This window comes from Geotrypetes seraphini, chromosome 2, assembly GCF_902459505.1.
Source record: "Geotrypetes seraphini chromosome 2, aGeoSer1.1, whole genome shotgun sequence".
Classification (NCBI taxonomy): domain Eukaryota; kingdom Metazoa; phylum Chordata; class Amphibia; order Gymnophiona; family Dermophiidae; genus Geotrypetes; species Geotrypetes seraphini.
Window position 1 is genome coordinate 228,547,911 of NC_047085.1, and position 19,174 is coordinate 228,567,084.

General features: G+C 47.9%; 1 protein-coding gene across 3 annotated transcripts in view; it reads left to right on the forward strand.

Annotated features, from left to right (window-relative positions):
- Positions 1-11,351: 11,351 nt before the first annotated feature.
- Positions 11,352-19,174, forward strand: part of FOXRED2 (FAD dependent oxidoreductase domain containing 2) — a 78,885-nt gene continuing 71,062 nt past the window's right edge. The window contains exons 1-3 of one of the 3 annotated variants that reach the window (XM_033935124.1): positions 11,352-11,771; positions 13,028-13,094; positions 14,759-15,310. In XM_033935124.1, the coding sequence (XP_033791015.1) occupies positions 14,781-15,310 (530 nt within the window). In that variant the 5' untranslated portion in view covers positions 11,352-11,771; positions 13,028-13,094; positions 14,759-14,780. The remainder of the gene's footprint in view (positions 11,772-13,027; positions 13,095-14,758; positions 15,311-19,174) is intronic. The other 2 variants (XM_033935123.1, XM_033935125.1) reach the window with 2 other exon arrangements.

The window sequence follows — 19,174 nt, forward strand, 5'->3', positions numbered from 1 at the left end:
CTACTGCCGCTCCTCCTTGCAATCTTAGGCAAATCACTTAACCCTCCTTTGCCTCAGGTGCAAACTTAACTCGTAGACTGTAAGCTATCTGGGATCAGGGAATTATCTTCTGGACCTAAATGTCACCCATCTCGAGCTACAGCTAAAAAAAGGCATGAGCAAATTTCAAATCCAAAATTATATGACATTGACATGCAAAGGATTAAGAGTGGGAAGTTTCACCTCTGCAAATTACTCATATTACCTATACCTAAGCCTGTCCCTGATCCAAGGAGGGCTTCTGTCACCAGCACTTAACCCTATAGAAGGCAGAGAGATCTAGTGCCACAAGAATCCTAAGAGTAAACTGAAAAGAAAGAGAGAGATTATTGTTTTATTATTGCATCGTCCTCATCACTGATTCATACAAAGCTCTCTCTGCTCTTTTTGTCAGAACCTGTACAGTTGGAACAGTAAATGCAGGAGTTTAAGAATTTTCCCCTCCTTATCCTAATCCTTTGCATCCCTTTTCTCTATTAGCAACCTTTCAAGCTGCCCATCCCAGACAACTTGCACAGAGCAGCTCAACCAACCTTCATAATGTCACAGGCTAACCTGTCCTCCCTCTCTGCACCTGAACACAGCACTGCCATACGAGATACAGGAAAATGTATTTATTGATTACTTTCTTGCAGTAATCGATAAAGTACTTAAATATTTATTTACTAGATCAGTAACTGTAATTAAGTACTTTTTAAGAGTAACTAGCACAATGCTGTCAACAACTCTGGATAGACATGTGGACATCTCTGCTTTTCATAACAGCTGTCTCTTTCAGTGGTATACCTTTAACTAGAACCTAGAGCAGTGTTTCTAAACTTCTTCAGGTCAAGTACCCCCTAAGCCTAACAAATACCAAACGAGTACCCCCGTCCAATCGCTGCCTGGCTGGCCTGGAACCTTCTCTCTGATGTCAGAATTGACTTTGGAGGGAAGGCTTGTGAGTTGCTGCACACGCCCTGGCCCGTCCCTAAACGGAGTTGCTGATGGATGCTGTTGATGAAGGGTGCTGGCTCCAGCAAGGTGGCAGGCTCGTCTTCGGGGATGGAGAGTGGTGCAGTGGGCTGGTAGACAGGGAGGGATCCCCGCTGCCAGCGGCTTCAGCAGGGTGCAGGCAGGGATCTTCGCTGGTGGCCAGGCTGCGCATCCCCCAACAGGCGGCCTGCATACCCCCAAGGGTACACTTACCGCGTGTTGAGAAACACTGACCTAGAGAAATCCACCCCACTATCAACCAGCAGTAATAAAAACACACATTTTTAATAATTGTAATATAACAATAGCAGAACCCTCTCCCGCCATGCTTTGGCCCTTTCATTGTTTTAGTTACCTTCTTCTGTACTGATCAGTGCTGAGGTAGCAGACTAGGTACCAGCACTTCTTCTAGAGCCCTGTGTCATGGGCAGTGGCATACCTAGGGTATGTGATACCCGGGGCCCATTGTTTTTTGACACCCCTGCCATCATTTTTGTCACCCCATCCCCCACCACCAATGTAAAAAATATTTTTAGTAATGTTCCCCCAGGTGCAAGCCATGAGGGGGGTGTTCCCGGCCTGGGAGTCATGGTCTGGGAACTTCCCTTCTCACGACCCGGTGCCAAGGCTCTGGGTAGTCCCCGTGGACCAGCATGTTCCCAGCCTTCTCTCCTGTTCAATGTCCCTTTTCCTTCCGTGCAGCTGAAAAAACTGCCAGCCTCGGCAGTGATTCAGCTACGTCGCCCCTTCCTGTTTTCCGTGGCGATGTAGCTGAATCACTGCCAAGGCCAGCAGTTTATTCAGCTTCATGGAAGGAAAAGGGCCATCGGACCGGACAGGCGAGAAGGCTGGGAACATGCTGGGCCACGGGGACTAAACAGAGCCTTGGGACCGGGCCGTGAGAAGGGAAGTTCCTGGACCATGACTCCGAGGCCAGGAACACCCCCATCATAGCTTACACCTAAGAAAGAGGTGATAAGAGTGTGGATAAGGGTTTTGGTTGTGTACTCGGAAAGGAGAAGTTGGATTTTGGTAATATTATAGAAGAAGAGGTGAGAGGCTTTAGCGGTTTGTTAGATCTGGACAGAGAAGGAGAGAGAGGAGTCAAAGATGACCCCGAAGTTGTGAGCTGACAAGACAGGGAGGAGAAGAGTGTTGTCCACAGAAACAGAGAATGGGGGGGGGGGGGGAGTGGGGAGGTGGGTTGTGAGTTTAGGTGGAAAGATAAGAAGCTTTGTCTTAGCCATATTCAGTATTAGGTAGTGGTGAGACATCCAGGTGGCAATGTCGGACAGGCAGGCTGAGATTTGATCCTAGATTCCTGTAGAGATGTCTGGTGTGGAAAGGTAGATCTGGGAGTCATCAGCATAGAGATGATATTGAAAGCCATGGAAGGAAATCAATGTTCCTAGGGAGTGTGTATATATGGAGAAAAGAAGAGGACCCAAGACAGAGCCTTGAGGTACACCAACTGAGAGTGAGATATCAGTGGAGGAAGATCCACTTCTGCAAACACTGAGAGACAGGAAGAAAACCAGGAGAGAATAGAACCCTGGAATCCCAGTGAGGACAGCGTATCAAGGAGTAGGTGGTGATCAAAAGTATCGAAGGCAGCAGATGGATCAAGAAGGATGAGGATAGAGTACAGGCCATTGGATCTGGCCAGAAACAGATAATTAGAGACTTTAACAAGGGCGGTTTCCGTGGAATGGAGTGGGCGAAAGCTCAATTTAAATGGATCATGAATAGCTTGAGATGAAAGGAAGTCCAGGCAACGATGGTGAACAGCACGCTCAAGTAGAGTAATTGCTAGGGTGATTAGTATTTCCTTATAAAAGTCTTACCAATGAACTAATAATTGAGTGTTATTTTGTGAGGGCTGCTGCAATTCTGTTCAGGCAACAGGAAGGAGCCCTCATGTGAGTGCCAGCTCCTTTAGCTTCCTGTTTTCTCAGCCTTTTTGTGCAGAGTTTGCAGTTTAGCTTCTCTCTATTTCACCCTCAGTGTCAAAGGGTCAGGAGTGTGCTAGTATGAGGAAACTGCTTAAAGAGAAAGAATGGATACAAAAATTTCAGGGTCTGCTTTTTTAGCTGCTGCCTTTCTCTTCTGCCCACCACCCCAAATAATTAACAGGGATCCCTGTCTACCTGTGGCACAATAACACTCCTGAAAAGGTATGGCAGATCTGAATATTTCAGAAGTCTGGAAACTGGAAGTGCTGGATCAGTATTTTCAGTAAACTTGCAATGGGGGAAAAAAATCCTTGTTTTCTTTAGGTAAATGTCAGAATGATGAGCAGTGTGCCATTCTTAAACCTCCCCTCACCCTTTGGTCTATAACAGTGTTTCTCAACACATGGTATGGGTATGCGAGCCGCTTGTAAGGGGTAAGCAGCGCTGGCTCTGTATGTCTCCCAACTTCCTTCTGCTGATGCATATACGCAGTGCCGGTGCTGTATGTCTCCCTTCCTCCTGCTGTCGTGTATTTCCCACCTTCCTCGTCTTCTCTCCCCAGCCTCCCTCCTCCACCCCACCAAACAACAGCAGAAGCAGCTCACTGTGTGATCTTTGCTAGGCCAGCCTGCCTCCGACGAAAGAGGAAGTTGCATTATCGGAGGCGAGCTGGACTAGCAAAGGCCCCGAGGCTACCTGATGGAATCGCCAGCTCAGCAGTACCTCTCCTCTCCCTAGTGGCAACTCACTGCTTGCTTTTAACTTCTCCATGCAACTGCTGCTAGCGTTAATTTAGCCGCGGTTCCATCAGGCAACCTTGGGGCCTTTGCTAGGCCAGAGAAAGTTGCATCATCAGAGATGGGCCGGCCTAGCAAAGGTCCCGAGGCTGCCTGATGGAGCTGCAACTAAACTAACGCTAGCAGCAGCTGCGTGGGGAAGTTAAAAGCACGCAGTGAGTTGCCACTAGTGAGAGGATAGGTACTGCTAGACAGGGAGAAGAGGTACTACGGACATGGTGAAGGGAGAAGGGGTACTGCTGGACATAGGGAGAAGGAAAGGTGCTTCTGGACAAGGGGGAGGGCAAGGGAAGGGAGAAGAGGTGCTGCTGGATCTGGCAGGAGGGGAAGGGAAAGGTGCTGCTGGACTTGAAGAAGGGAAAGGAAAGGAAAGGTGCTGCATGTGGGGGGGAGGGTGAGATGATGCATGGGGAGAGAGCATATTAGTTGTGAGTGGGAATGGGGGAGGGAAGGAAGGAAAATTGTTGCAGGATGAGTGAGAGTGATGATAGAGAAAGAAATGGACATGGTGCGGACTAGGAGAGGAAGAAATGGAGCATGGGGAGAGAATATGTTGTGAGTGGGGTTGGGAAGAGATGGACTGGGGGTGGGTGGGAAGGAGGGTTGTCACACTTGAGGAAAGGGGCGAGGAGAAAGAGAGAAAGCGTGCAGGAGGCAGAAAGTGTTGGACTCATGGAGAGAGGGAGAGATGGATGGGGAGGGCAGAAAGAAAGAAAGAAAGGAGAAATGTCACATTCAGGGGAAAGGGGAGAGGCAGGGCCAGATTAAAGGGTAGGCCCAGTAGGTACATGCCTCAGGCCCAAAAATATCAGGGGGGCCCCAGGACCAGCATTAGGGGGAGCAAACATAGCATGGGGATCCGACTGCCTGGTGAGGTCAGCTTCCCTCCCTTCCATTCCCAATTGGGAAGAGAGAGGGAAGAAGGGAGAAGAAAGACTAGGGAAGGGAGAGGAGACGCGAGATGCTATGGAAGGGAGGGGAAGGAGATACCAGACCATGGAGGGGGAGGGAAGGGAAGGAGACAGATGTCAGACCAGGGGCAAGGAAGGAGGGAGGGAGAGAAAAGAAGGAGAGAAAATGCCAGATAATGGAGGGAGAGGGATAGACAGGAGAGCAGAAAGATGCTAGGGCATGGTGGGAGGGAATGGAATCTAAGAATACAGATGCCAGATAAAAGGAAAGGAGAGAGATGCCAGGCTATGGGGTTGAGTGGGAAAGAAAGAAGAAGAGAGAAATGCCAGAGCATAGGGGAAGGGGGGTGAAGCTGAAATGAATCATGTACAAAGGAGAGAAGGGGCACAGAACAATTTATTGAAGGGACATAGAAAGAGAGAAGATGCCATATGGAAGAGAGAGAGAGGGCGGACACTGGATGGAAAGGGCAAGAAGGCAATGGATGAAAGGAGCAAGAAAGAGGGTGGACAGTAGATGGAAGAGGTAGAGAGAGGGGGACAGATGCCGAATGGAAGTGTGGGGGATGGGGACAGACATTGAATGGAAGGGGGTGAGAGAGGGGAGCAGACTCTGGAAGGAAGTGGGGAGGAGAAAAAAAAAAGGGCACCTGCTGGATTGGGGGAAGAGGATAGAGGTAGATACTGGAAGGGATGAGGGAAAGAGTTGGCAAGCTATAGGTAGACACAATGAAAGAGGGACATTGAGGACTGAATAGTAAGAAAGAATTTAGACAGGCAGAAAATAAATTGAGAAGGGAGTAAAGGGAGAGATGCCAGAGCAAGGGAAGGGGAGGAGACAGATACCAGACCTGGGAGGAGGAAAAGAGGAAGGAGACATATACTAGATCTGAGGGGAGGAAAGGAGAAGGAGAGAGAGAGATATGCTAAAATCTGCTGGGAGGGAGATGGAAGGGAAGAAGACAGATGCCACATCATGGGGGGAGTGGAGAGAAGTAGATGGATGCCACACCAAGGGGGGAAGGGAGAGATGGAAGTGAGAGGCAGACAGTTTATCCACACAACTAATATACTACTTTATCTTAAAGCAGAAAAAGAAATAGAAATTTTTTTTCTACCTTTGTTGTCTGGTTTCTGCTTTTCTCATCTTCTCATCATTCTATTCCTTCCATTCCGTTTGCCTTCTCTCTGCCTCTTCCATATGGCATCTGCTCTGTTACTGTGCCTCTCCCTTCCTTCACTCCCTCCACTCCCCCCCATTGGTCTGGCACCCATCTCCTTCTAAGTTCTCCCCTCTCTCTCCTACCCACTAACATGCAGCATCTTCTCCCCTCTCTCCTACCCACTAACATGCAGCGTCTTCTCCCCTCTCTCCTACCCACTAACATGCAAGGGCAAATTCTATAAGAAGCGCCCAAACGTTAGGCACCTAATTAGCGTGATTCAAGTAAAATTGGGTGGTTTAGTGAATTGCGCTGTGGCACCTATTTGGGCTCCTATTTTGGAGGCGCCCAATATATAGGACATACAAATCCTTTAAATATATTTTCTTTGATCCATCTCAGTTGTCTGGTTTCTTATCTCTAAAACGCTTTGATAAAGTATAAGATATAACAACTTCATTTAATGTAGAATTATTCTCCTACCATTATAGGCTGTTCTTTTTCCTTGATTAACTAATTTGTTTGTATTATATTTAGTCACTTAATGAATCTTGGAACCTCACAATTGAGGACTTGAGAATGACAGGAAATTTTCTGATCTTTTGGAAGTATATTCTTTATTTTATATTTTTTCAATTTCTGTCAATCTTTCTGATCAAGATGATTATGCTTGGAAATGTATTTGAAAATTAAATACAGACTTAATAATAATAAATAGGACAGCTCCAGGTACAACTAAAAGTTAGGCGCCCACGTAAGCGCTTAAGCACACTTAAGAGCAATGATTCTGAAAGAAGGCGCCTAACACATAGCCACGCCCACGCCTAACATACATAACGCCTATTTTTTTGAAGGCTGCCTAAATTGTTACAGAATCGCACTTTCTTGATAGACGCCTATGTTGCAATCAGTACTGATATAAAAGCTTAATTGAGCTTGTTATTCAATTTGGATAAGCGCCTATCTAGATGGGCGCCTCTGAAATAGGTGTCTAACTTTAGGCGCTGGTTACAGAATTTGGGCCGCAGTGTCTGCTCCTCTCTCCCCTTCTCTCTCCACTTCCTTCCAGCGTGTTCCCTCTCCTACCCATTTCCATGCATATTCTCCTCTCTCCACTTTGATGTGTATTCCTCTCTCTCTCCTACCCATTTCCAAGCAGCATGTTCCCCTCTCTTTCTCCTACCCACTTACATGCAGAGTCTGCTCATCCCTCCCCTCCCTCTCTCTTCACTTCCTTCCAGCATATTTCCCTCTCTTTCTCCTACTCATTTCCATGCAGCGTGTTCCCCTCTCCCCTACCCATTTCCATGCAGCGAGTTCCCCTCTCTCCCCTGCCCATTTCCATGCAGTGTCTGTTCCTCTTGCCCCTCCCCCTCTATCTCCACTTCCTGTCAGCATCCTTCGTGGTCCAGCAGTCCCATCCCTCACTCCCAATTGCCACCATCTGGGCATCTCCCTCACTTCCTTTCACCTTCATGGCTATTTTAATTTTTCTTCTCTCCCAGCGGCATGAGCCTTTCAACAAGTCGCGCACAGCTGCTTGAATCTTCTCCTCTGACGCAACCAGAAATAAGAAGTGTGTCAGAAAAGATTCAAGCAGCCGCATGCATGGACTTGTGTGCCTAGGGGCCCTCGATGAATTAATCCTGCCCTGGAGAGAGGGCAGAGAGTAAAAAGTTGAATTCATGGAGGGGGAGGGGATAAAGACTGGAGGAGAGAAAGTATGCAGGAGGCAGAGAGAAAGAAATGTTAGACTGGTGGAAAGGATGGAGAAATGTTGGATGTAGTAGTAGAGGGAGTGAGAGAAATGCACCCTGGATCTTTCTCTCTCTTTCCCCCTCCCTTTGCAGCAAGGGAAGGAATGTTGCCAATGGGGGTGGAGGAGAGAGGAAGAAAAGTTGGACTCATGGAGGGACAGAGAGTGATATTGATTGGGAAAGGGAATGAGGTCCAGAGTAGAGAATTGCACGGGGACAGAAATCCCACCCGTCCCCACCAGAATCCCCTCCGTCCCTGTCAGGATCCTTTCTGTCTCCACCTGTCCCCACGAGGAATCCCCTCCATCCCTGCCCATCCCCATACAAAGCAGCAATTACTTCTGGCAGGATCATCAATTCCACAGTTTCTTTTGTGTTTGCGCTGTTGTTTTCCTTGTGGAATCTCTTTGGTGGAACCCTTTTTTTGTTTTCTGTTCAGGTAATTAACTTATAAACCCCCTCTTTTACTAAGGCTTGCTAGCCGATTTAGCGTGCGCTAAAGGATAACGCGTCCATAGAATATAATGGACACGTCAGCCTTAGTAAAAGAGGGGGTTTATAATTACTTGAACAGAAAACAAAAAAAGGGTTCCACCAAAGAGATTCCACAAGGAAAACAGCAGCGCAAACACAAAAGAAACTGTGGAATTGATGATCCTGATGAAATCTTTATTTGAAAAAGATGCAGATGAATTAAAAAATGAAACACAATATGAAAATATAAAACACAGTAAAAGATTTCATCAGGATCATCAATTCCACAGTTTCTTTTATGTTTAAGTTAATTACCTGACTGCTGGTTGCCGAATCCTCCTTCTTCTCTGAAGCACCTCCTCATGCCTGCTGTGCTCACTGCTGTTCCGTCCTCAGCTCGGGTCTGAAAAAAATTGCTTGGTTCCTTGTCTCCTGCCTCCTCTGGTCACTCTCTTCTAGTTCAAGACGAGTCTCGCCAGTATCTGGGCCTTCGGGGTGCTGGGCGGATCACTAAATATGTGTCTTTCCACTCTAGCCTTGCTGACCAATTAGCAAGCAAGGCTCTCAGCTGTGTACATGCTGAGCAGTGAGCTCAGCAGGTAAACAACTGAAAGCCTTGCTCGCTGTTCCCGGCCTGCCGCGCGACCAATCAGCAAGGCTTTCAGCTGTGTGCATGCTGAGCTCACTGCTCAGCATGGCTGCTTCCACCATGGCGCTGGACTGGTCTCTCAGCCTTGTCGGAATTTAGATAGGCCTCAGTAAGTTGAACCCTGCTTCCAAAGCCTTCCATCCCTGTGGGAGTTCCGTGGGCCAGAGTGGGGTCCCTGCGGGAGTCCCGTGGGCCAGAGGGGGATACCCGTGGGAGTCCCGTGGGTCGGGGGATTCCCACGATCCCCGTTCCCGTGCAGACCTTTAGTCCAGAGGAGAGGAAGCGTGCAGGAGGCAGAAAGAAATATTGGCTGCACAGTCAGAAGGAAGTGCAACCAGAGACTTATGAAATCACCAGACAACAAAGGTAGGAAAAATGATTTTATTTTCTATTTAGTGATCAAAATGTGTCCGTTTTGAGAATTTATATCTACTGTCTACATTTTGCACTATATTTGTCTATTTTTCTATAGTTGTTACCGAGGTGACATCTGCCTTGACCTCTTTGAAAAAAAACCCCGAATATAAATGATAATTAAGATTTTCTCTGCGTACAGTGTGCTCTGTGTTTTAATTTTGTGGTTACTATTATGTATTAATAAGATTATATTGTGCGTATATGAAAAATGGATGGAAGAAATTGCATTACAATTAGTACTATTATTATGGGGGTGGGGTCAGGGGCAGAGTTTGGGCAGGTCAGGGGCAGAGCTTAGGTGGGGGTACTCGGTTGATGTTTGTTATACTTAGGGGGTACTTGGCTTGAAGACGTTGAGAAACACTGCTCTACAAGAATTTAGATCCGAATCTCAACTTGGATGTCTCACTGCCATCTAAAACTGAATATGGCTTAAACCAAACTCCTATCTTTCTGCCTAAATCCCCCTCCCCCCTGTTCCATATTTCTGGGGATAACATTCTCCTCCTCCATGACTTGTCAGCTCGCAACCTCGGGATAATCTTTGACTCCTCTCTTTCCTTCTCCATTCATATTCAACAAACTGCTAAAACCTGTTGCTTCCTCCTCTACAATATTACCAAAATCCGACCTCCTCTCTGAGTACATTACCAAAACTCTTATCCATGCTCTCATCATATCTCACTTAGACTACTGCAACATACTTTTCTCAGGTCTTCTGCTCAACCATCTCTCTCCAGTCCATTCAAAATGCTGCTGCATGACCCATATTCTGTGAGAGCTGCCATGCCCACATTAGCCTTCTCCTCAAGTCATTTCATTGTCTCCCCATCCATTTCCGAATAAAGTTCAAATTCCTCTTACATACAAGTGCATTCACTCTGTAGCCCCTCAATAGCTCTCATCACTTGTCTCCCCCCCTGTGAACTCCATTCATTGTATAAGTCCCTCTTATCTGTTTGAGGCTTGTGTAGATGAGGACAGAGCTTGCAGGAATGGGGCAGGGACAGGACGGGAAAATGAGTTCCTAAAGGGACAGGGCAAATTTTGTCCCCCACATCATTCTCTAATTGGAAGGCACAGTTTGTTTATTCCTCATTCACACCCCAGTACTAAAGATGCCCATTAAGCTCCAGGTGAGGGGAGGAATGCTGCTTAATTAGATCATTCTAAGGCAGGTGTTGATGTGCTTAATGAGATTATTAGGCAGGTGTTGGTGTGCAAATCCCAGACAGTGTAGTACCTATAGCTCCCAAACAATGCTCTCTACCCCCACTCTCACCTCTGCAAATGATTCAACATTTCCCTGAAGACAGCTAGCTTTAGGGGGTGAGGGGCAAACAGGGCAGCTACCCTGGCTGGACCCCACAGCTGCAGGGTACTTCAATAGGCCAGGATATTCTTCCCTTCTACCCACCCTGTTCCAAAGCCTTTTAAAATGCAAATGTGTTACCGGCACGGCAGCGATTCTCTAACCCTTGTTGCAGCTTCCTCAGCGCTGTTCTACTGCGGTCTGCCTAAAGAGAAAAAGGAAGTTGCAGCAGAGGAACAGCGCCAAGGGGGGGGGGGGGGCTTCAGAACAGGGTGGCGAGAAGGGAAGGACATCCTGGCCAATAGTGACTCCTGGAATGGCTGATTTTTAAATGAAGGGGGGGAGGGGGCAAGGAGGAAAGGAATTGGGAGCTCTCTCCTTAATTTTTGCTCTGGACCCAGCGTGTCTAACACTGGACCTGCTTGAAAGCAAGCTGCATCCATCCATCCCTATGCACTTTATAGTAGAGATGCCAGTTCTATCATGGACTGGGCATGCTGTTTCACTGTATTCAGAAAGAGATATTGAAATTTTTTTTCAGTTTAGCACATTAATCTTTCACCCTTCTCAATACATACATGCATCAATGCACAGCTACAATGGGAGTCAAAAACTGCCAAGTGTCCTAGATTTCAGGAGACAGATTGTAGATCATTACTGCTAGAGGCCAACGATTACAGCATAGAAACCAGTCCAAAATCCTTTTTTTCTGCTCTTTTTTGGGCCCCAGTATGGCATTAGTATTCCCATTAAGAGAGCGATCATCCTTGAGCTCTGAGATACCCAGGTCCCAGTCAAAAAGTAGATGAGAACCCCAAAGTGAGGCTTGGAATGCATTGAGAGTTTATTGGAGCACCACAATGAGGCTTGAAGTGAACTAATAGAGGCTATTGGAGCATTAGACCGAGGCTTGCAATGCACAGAGAGGCGCCGGACCATTAGTGACTACCATCCCAAAAAAACAAACAAACCCCCAAACCCGCTTCCACTGTAAGAAAGTAGCCCATTTATCCGCAACCTTAAAAAAATTCCCGTAGCCCAATTTGGCTGGAGATTGGCCCAACAGGCAACGCTGCATACAGTGGTTGCGGGGGGACGCTTTAGCTGATCGCTTGGATGCTGTGGCTCTGGCAGTGCGGCTGTCACTGTGTCGTGCGCGCGAGGCGTTGTCTGGCTGCCCCTGCGACGATCGTCTCGTTTTCGGCGTGCGTTACGTTTGTTGACTTCTCCATGTAGTTGGTTTATGTGCTGGATTTTGTTTGCTGGCAGCCTCTAAGTGGGGTGGAGCCCCCCTGCTCGCGCGAGAGGAGCCCGACAGCTGGCAGGTAAGGACCTCTGGCTATTACCGGCGCCTCTCGGACTGTACAAGCAATTCAATTCGCAAATACAGTAAAACCTTGGATTGCAAGTACAGTAACTTGGTTTGCAAGTGTTTTGCAAGACAAGCAAAACATTTTATTAAATTTTAACTTGATATACAAGCAATGTCTTGCAATACAAGTAGATATAGTGTACACACATCACAACTGAGCCAATGATTCTTCTCTCTCTGACACTGCAAGAGTGTAGTAACTGTTCTAAACAAGCAAAGTCTTGCAATACAAGTACATACAGTATACACGGGTCACATCATCACAACTGAGCCACTGGTTCTGTTCTAAATGAGGAGGTCTTGCAATACAAGTATGTATAGTATTTTGTATTAAAGTTTTTGGGTTGTGGAACAAATCATCTGAGTTTCCATTATTTCCTATGGGGAAATTTGCTTTGATATACAAGTGCTTTGGATTACAAGCATGCTTCTGGAACGAATTATGCTCGCAAACCAAGGTCTAACTGTACAGCAAAACCTTGGTTTACGAGCATAATTGGTTCCGGAAGCATGCTTGTAATCCAAAACACTCCTATATCAAAGCAAATTTCCCTATAAGAAATAATGGAAACTCAGACGATTCGTTCCACAACCCAAAAACTTTAATACAAAATACTTGTATTGCAAGACCTGGCCCATTTAGAACAGTCACTACACTCCTGGAGCCTCAGAGAAAGAAGAACCATGGGCTCAATTGTGATGTGTGTATACTGTATGTAGTCGTATTGCAAGACATTGCTTGTATATCAAGTTAAAATTTAATCAGATGTTTTGCTTGTCTTGCAAAACACTTGCAAACCAAGTTACTTGCAATCCAAGGTAAAAAAAGAACCAAACCCCCAAAACAACCTAGATATTTTCAGGAGATCAATACTTGAAAACCCGGAGTCAGTTGACACACTAATACCAAAATCACTGGTTTGTCAATTTGAACATATTTATCCTTTACGTTATAAACATTTTATATTAAATACATGTGAATATGAGTGCTCAGTGCCCAACTCAGTCCTGAGTTTCGCTGCTGAGACTTCTTCAGGAGGAGTTACAACAGAGACTCGTAAAGATCACGCTCCACACGGTAAATTACCCTGCACTATCAACAGAAACCCCCCCCCCCCAACAATAACAAAAACAACATTACTAGTGAGATATCTATCCATGAACGACACAGTATTAACATTCCATATACTGTACATTATTGTTTTACAGGGATGTTCGAGTCACTCAGACTATAGGTGATCCCTGAAGCCTTTTGGGATAATTTTCTTTAGTTAAGGTCAGTGTTCATAACTCCATAATAGGAAAGAAAACTGCAAAATTGGATTTATGCAAGGGCATAGCCAGAAGTTGATTTGGGAGAGGGGGCTCCCAAGGGTGGACTGGGGAGGGGACAAGCATTTCCTCTCAGTCCCACCTTCCCCCTGCCGCTGTTGCTATCTCCCCTCCGATTATTTATTTGCTGGCGGTAATGCTTAACCCCTGCCAGCCGAAGAGTTTTCCTGCTGGAGCCCAGCCATCATTGCCTGAGCAGCAGAAGTTGGCAGGCTGCTCCAGTGTCTGACGCCAGCATGCTCGATTCAGATATGTGAACTGAGCATACCTAGAAGTTGAACTGCCGCATCAGTTGTCAGAGCATCCTGCTGACTTCCTGTTGCTCAGGTAATGCAGGCTAGGCTCTAGCAGGGAATCATAGAGAATGACACGGACAAATTTGCCCCTGTCCCCGTGGAATCTCAATATATATGTTCCATCCCTGTTCCTGTCCCATTCCTTTAAGCTCTGCCTTACCTGCATAAGCCTCGAACACTTAGCTTATTCCATGTGTGAATGGAAGGAATATAAAGTTAGGGTTATACTACTGTCCCCTGGGACAGAATGAGCAAATGAAGAAATGTTTTCAGAGAGTAGAAAAGCTGGCAACAGTATAATAATGAGTGATTTCTAGGTGCTTTTGGCGCTTGATGATATAGTTCTGGGCAATTGTTGCTATACATACAGCCAGGGGGGTTCCCTAATTGGTTATTTTGGTAGTGATTGATTTCAATTACCCCAACATTGACTGGTTAAATGTTACATCAGGGAGTGTTAGGGAGGTAAAATTCCTAGACATCATAAATGACTGCTTCTTGGAGCAACTGGTCCAGGAACTGATAAGAGGAGGAGCTACTTTGGAAATATGATACTGGGTTTGATTGACCTTTGGTCTGTCACAATATGGCAATACAGTACATATAATCTTAGTACCACTAGTTGGTGGATATTAGTATATGCTAAATTTTGTACATCCTATTTTACACCTTGGCCCACCTGGCACTTGGTGCATGCTAATGTCTGTTAGTGTGCACTAAGGGGAGAGTGTGGTGCAGTGATTAAAGCTACAGCCTCAGCACCCTGAGGTTGTGGGTTCAAACTCACGCTGCTCCTTGTGACCCTGGACAAGCCACTTAATCCCCCCCATTGCACCAGGTACGTTAGATGGATTGTGAGCCCGATGGGATAGAGAGGGAAAACTGCTTGAGTACCTGAATAAATGCATGTAAATCATTCTGAGCTCCCCTGGGAGAAGAGTATAGAAAATTGAATAAATAAAATAAGTTTTAAGAAAAAATTCCTAAAGGTTATTTTGTGAATTAGCCAGCAATGTGGTACCTGAGCTTTGGAAACTGTGTGAGATCCTTTTCTGGATCTCATCTGAAGAAAGCACCTATTTGTTCTTAAAAATTCAGGTATAGCTTAATCTCTGGATAATTATGTTGGGTAAATACAAATTAATTCTGCTTGTAAACCATCCAGTGTTGTGCTCACAAATGTGACATTTGTAGATTGTTTATGATGTGTTGGTAGGTATTACTGGTGTTTGCTTTTTGAACTTTGAAAGTGCTTGATTCATTTCATAGTCTTTCCACCCTTTCCAAACTGTTTTCTAATTGTTTTCAACAGGTATTGCCAGACTGTTATTGTAATGCTCCTGTCCCAACTCAAAAATCAACCACTCCTGATTTTGATTTTTGCCCTGTGGTTAGGAGGGGCTAGGACTATCTCTGCTCCCAGACATCATGATTACTGCATTATTGGGGCTGGCCCTTCAGGCCTGCAGATGGCCTATTTCTTGCAGCAGGCTGGAAGGGATTACATGATCTTTGAACGCAGCAATATATCTGGAAGCTTCTTTCAGCTCTACCCACGCCACCGCAAGCTCATCAGCATCAACAAGCAGTACACAGGCCACAGAAACCGCGAGTTCAACCTGAGGCATGATTGGAACTCGCTACTGAGCCACATGGATCAGCAGCTCTTCAAACACCACTGCAAGGAGTTCTTTCCACATGCTGATGCAATGGTACACTACCTCAATAACTTTAGTGCCACGCTTGGGCTTCGGGTGCAGTACAACACTAATATTACTCGTGTCCGACTGCAGAAAGACCAGCAGGCCTGGAATAGACATCATTTTTTCCTCAGTGACCAGAATGGGCATAACTACAGATGTAGGTAATGGCACCACTACTGCCTGCATATTAAGATTTCCACAGCTTTGATGGGCAAACTGGGGGATACTGATTCCTATGGCATGAGCAGTGGAGGCATGAAGGCCCTGATCCTACAAATGGCGCTTTAAGTTAGGGGGTGGTAGGCGTTATACAACCGCCTAACTTAAGTGACTTGCATCCCTGAAAGCTACTTAATATACCTGCGCCTCACAAAGTGGTGCCATAATTGTGGCACACCCCAAGAGGCAGTTCCCATCGACCAAAGATATCGTGGGAGTTAATAGAAAGGAACTGATGGTAAGATGGTTATCCCAGGACAAGCAGGCAGCAAATTCTCTACATGTGGGTGACGTCATCAACGGAGCCCCCTTGCGGACGTTTTCGCAAGCAGACTTGCTCGAAGACCTTCAGGCTTGCGATTGGCCCGCACATGCTCGCATGCCCCTCCCACCCTGCCTCAGCGTGTCCTCAGTTCAATGTTTTCCACGGAGCCAGAAGCACTGCTCCCTTGCTGTGCGCAAAATCGTTGTCCCTCTTGCACCACGGCTTTCTTTATTATTTTTGTTTGAGTCGCTGTGCTCGTGTCTTTATTATTTTCATTTTTTCAGTTTGTGTTTTTTCGACTGAATTCCTGGTCCTCCGCCTGGCCTCGCAGCGCCGCGGCCATATTTTTTCTTATGTCCTGGCCTCGTTCGGGTTTTAAAAACTGTACTCAGTGTAACTGGGTTATCTCCATCACTGACCCACATTGTTGGTGTGTTGAGTGCCTGGGTGCGGAGCACCGTGCTGAGTCATGTCCCATTGTGTGACTCTACAACTGCGGGCTCTTCGTCGAAGGGTGGCCAAGATTCTCCAACTCTTTGGCCCCATGGATCCTGCGGGGCAGGCCTCGAGCTCGGCCTCGGCACCCTCGTTGGATTCCTCGGCCTCGAAGTCCACGACCTCAGCTCCCTCGTTGGGTACCTCAGCCTTGAAGTCCTCGGCCTCAAAGTCCCCATCGGCCTCGAAGGCTCCGGCTTCAGCCTCTTCTGCTACTCCGGCCTCGGGCAAGTCTCCTCTTTCCTCCTCAGGTGTGCCAGCAAAGAAGTCTTCCTCTGAGTCTCATACTAGCGCCGCCTCATCGGCGTCTTCGAGACATCACTCTAAGCGTGCCTCCTCATGTAGGGAATACTCTTCTTCGAGGTCGCCCCTGAAGGAGCGCACTGCTGCACCTCCGACCCACCTTCCTTTGGTCTCGGTGCCTATGTTCGAGGACATGCTTAAGGCTATCATTACCACACAGCTTTCCTCGGTGGTGAGCCAACTAGTCCCGAACTCGACGCCTGTGGCCTCGGTCTCGACCCAGTCGCGGTCTGCCCAGCCATAGCGTCCCCTCATTTCTTGAGGTGTCGCCCGCAAGACTCGTTGGGTTCCCTCGAGCGATTCTTCCTTCCATGAGGCGCCGAGGACTTTTCGGGAGTCCTGGCCGGGGACCCATGTTTCCCCCGCTACTGGGGCGAGGCTTACCTCTTCTAAAAAGCCCCAGTTTTCCCCGCCCGATCGGGGCAGGTCTCCGACCTCGAGACCATTTACTCACACGCTTGTCCTCGAATTGGACTCTAGTGTGTGTTCCCCATCAAGGAGCCTGCCGGCTTCTAAGGGGACTGCTTCGAAGCCTGTTGGGGATTTTTGCTATGCCCCATCTTCTCCGAGGCTTTCTCAGCGATTTCCTCAGACTCCGGGGTCTTCTCCGGTCCATTTGGCGTGGGGCCGTTCTTCGACGCCCCCTACGTGCCTTAGTCGCACCTCTTCAGTCTCCCATTCACGGGACTCTGAGGCTCTGGCTTACTATTCCAGGGAAGTTTCTCCTTCGTTCTCGGCTGCGCCCCGGTCTCGGTCGGAGTCCCCTCTGGATGATGATTCCTCTTCTTGGACGTCCTCCTTTTCTCATTTCATCTCTGACATGGGCAAAGCTCTGAACTTGACTCTTCAGTCTGACTCCTGCTTTACCCAGGAATACCTGGCGGAATTGGGAGTTGACCATATGCCTTGTGAGGCTCCTCGCCTTCCAGTGCATCAGGTTCTTCGGCAAACGTTTCTCTGGAACCTGGAGACACCTTATGCTGTCACTGCCATCCCCTGCAAGTTGGAGTCCTGTTACTGGACTACCCCGGTTAAGGGGTTTGAGGGTGCTCAGCTTTCCCACCAATCCTTGACGGTTGAGTCTTCCTTGAAGAAGTCTAATCCCTCGAAGATCTATGCTGCCGTCCCCCCTGGCAGGGAGGGCCGTACGATGGACAAATTTGGTCGCCGTCTTTATCAGAACTTGATGATGGCGAACCGTGTCCTTAACTACAGTTTCTTCTTCACATCCTATCTTCGGTTCTGTATTGATGCCCTCCGCTCGTTCTGGGCTGTTGTGCCGGAGCCTCGGCGTCAGGAGTTTCGTCTCCTCATAGAGACCCTCTCCCAGCTCCATCTGTATATGTTTCAGGCCTCTTACAACGCCTTTGAATTGTCCTCAAGAGTCACAGCCTTTGTGATCGCTATGCGTTGCCTCACTTGGCTCCGACTTGTGGATATGGATCCGAATCTACAGGATCGTCTTGCCAATCTCTCGTGTGTGGGTCATGAGCTCTTTGATGAGTCCATCGAGGCAGCCACAAAGCGCCTCTCTGACCATGAGCGGTCCTTTGTGTCTCTGGTGAAACTTAAACCTAAGGCCCCTCTGGCTCGCCAATATAAAATTCCTCTCCGGAGGTACCCACTGAAATCCACTCCTGCTTTCTCTAGGCCTCCTTCAAAACGGCCTCCACAGCAGCAGCAGCAATGGCTCCCTAAAACTCAGCCGTCGGCCCCGGCAAAGGCTGGACCGTCTTTTTGACAATTCCAGTCCGAGCCTCCAGGCTCCCTTCCTTCTGGAGCCTTCCCCCTTCCCCATCGGGGGTCATCTCCATCATTTCTATGCCCCATGGGAAAATCTTACCACCGACAGTTGGTTGCTGTCTATCATCAAGGAGTGGTACTCCCTCCCCTTCAGTCGCGTACCCCCGGACCTGCCTCCAAGAGAGTTTCCTTCTGCTCGGTCTCAGCTTCCTCTCCTTCTGCAGGAAGCCCAGGCCCTTCTTCACCTTCGGGTGGAAGAGGAGGTTCCCCGGGAACAGTGGAACTCTGGATTTTACTCCCGGTACTTTCTGGTACCCAAGAAGACGGGGGATCTGCGTCCGATCCTGGACCTCTGTGCTCTGAACAAGTTTCTGGTACGGGAACGTTTCAGAATGCTCACCCTTCCCACGTTGTATCCCCTCTTGGACAAGGGGGACTGGCTGTGCTCACTGGACCTCAAGGAGGCATACACGCACATTCCGATACACCCGGCCTCTCGCCGATATTTGAGATTCCGGGTGGGGGATCTCCATCTCCAGTATCGTGTTCTTCCCTTCGGCCTGGCGGCCTCTCCGAGGGTCTTCACGAAGTGTCTGGTTGTGGTAGCTTCAACCCTGCGCCTCCGTGGCCTGCAGGTGTTTCCCTACCTCGACGACTGGTTGATCAAGGCTTCCTCTCGCAACGAAGTCCTGCGAGCAACGGAGCAGACGATATTGCTCCTTCAGAGTCTTGGCTTTGAGGTGAACTTTCCCAAGTCCCACCTCTGCCCGTCCTAGTCTCTCGAGTTCATCGGAGCGGTCCTAGACACAGTGCATCTCCGCTCCTTCTTGCCTCGGCCTCGTCGGGAGGCCCTTATCCATTTGTGCTGAATGGTGTCCCATCTGCACTTGGCGCCGGCTCGGCTCATGATGGTTCTCCTAGGTCACATGGCCTCCATGGTTCACGTGATTCCTTTTGCCAGACTTCACCTCCTTATTCCTCAGTGGACTCTGGCATCCGA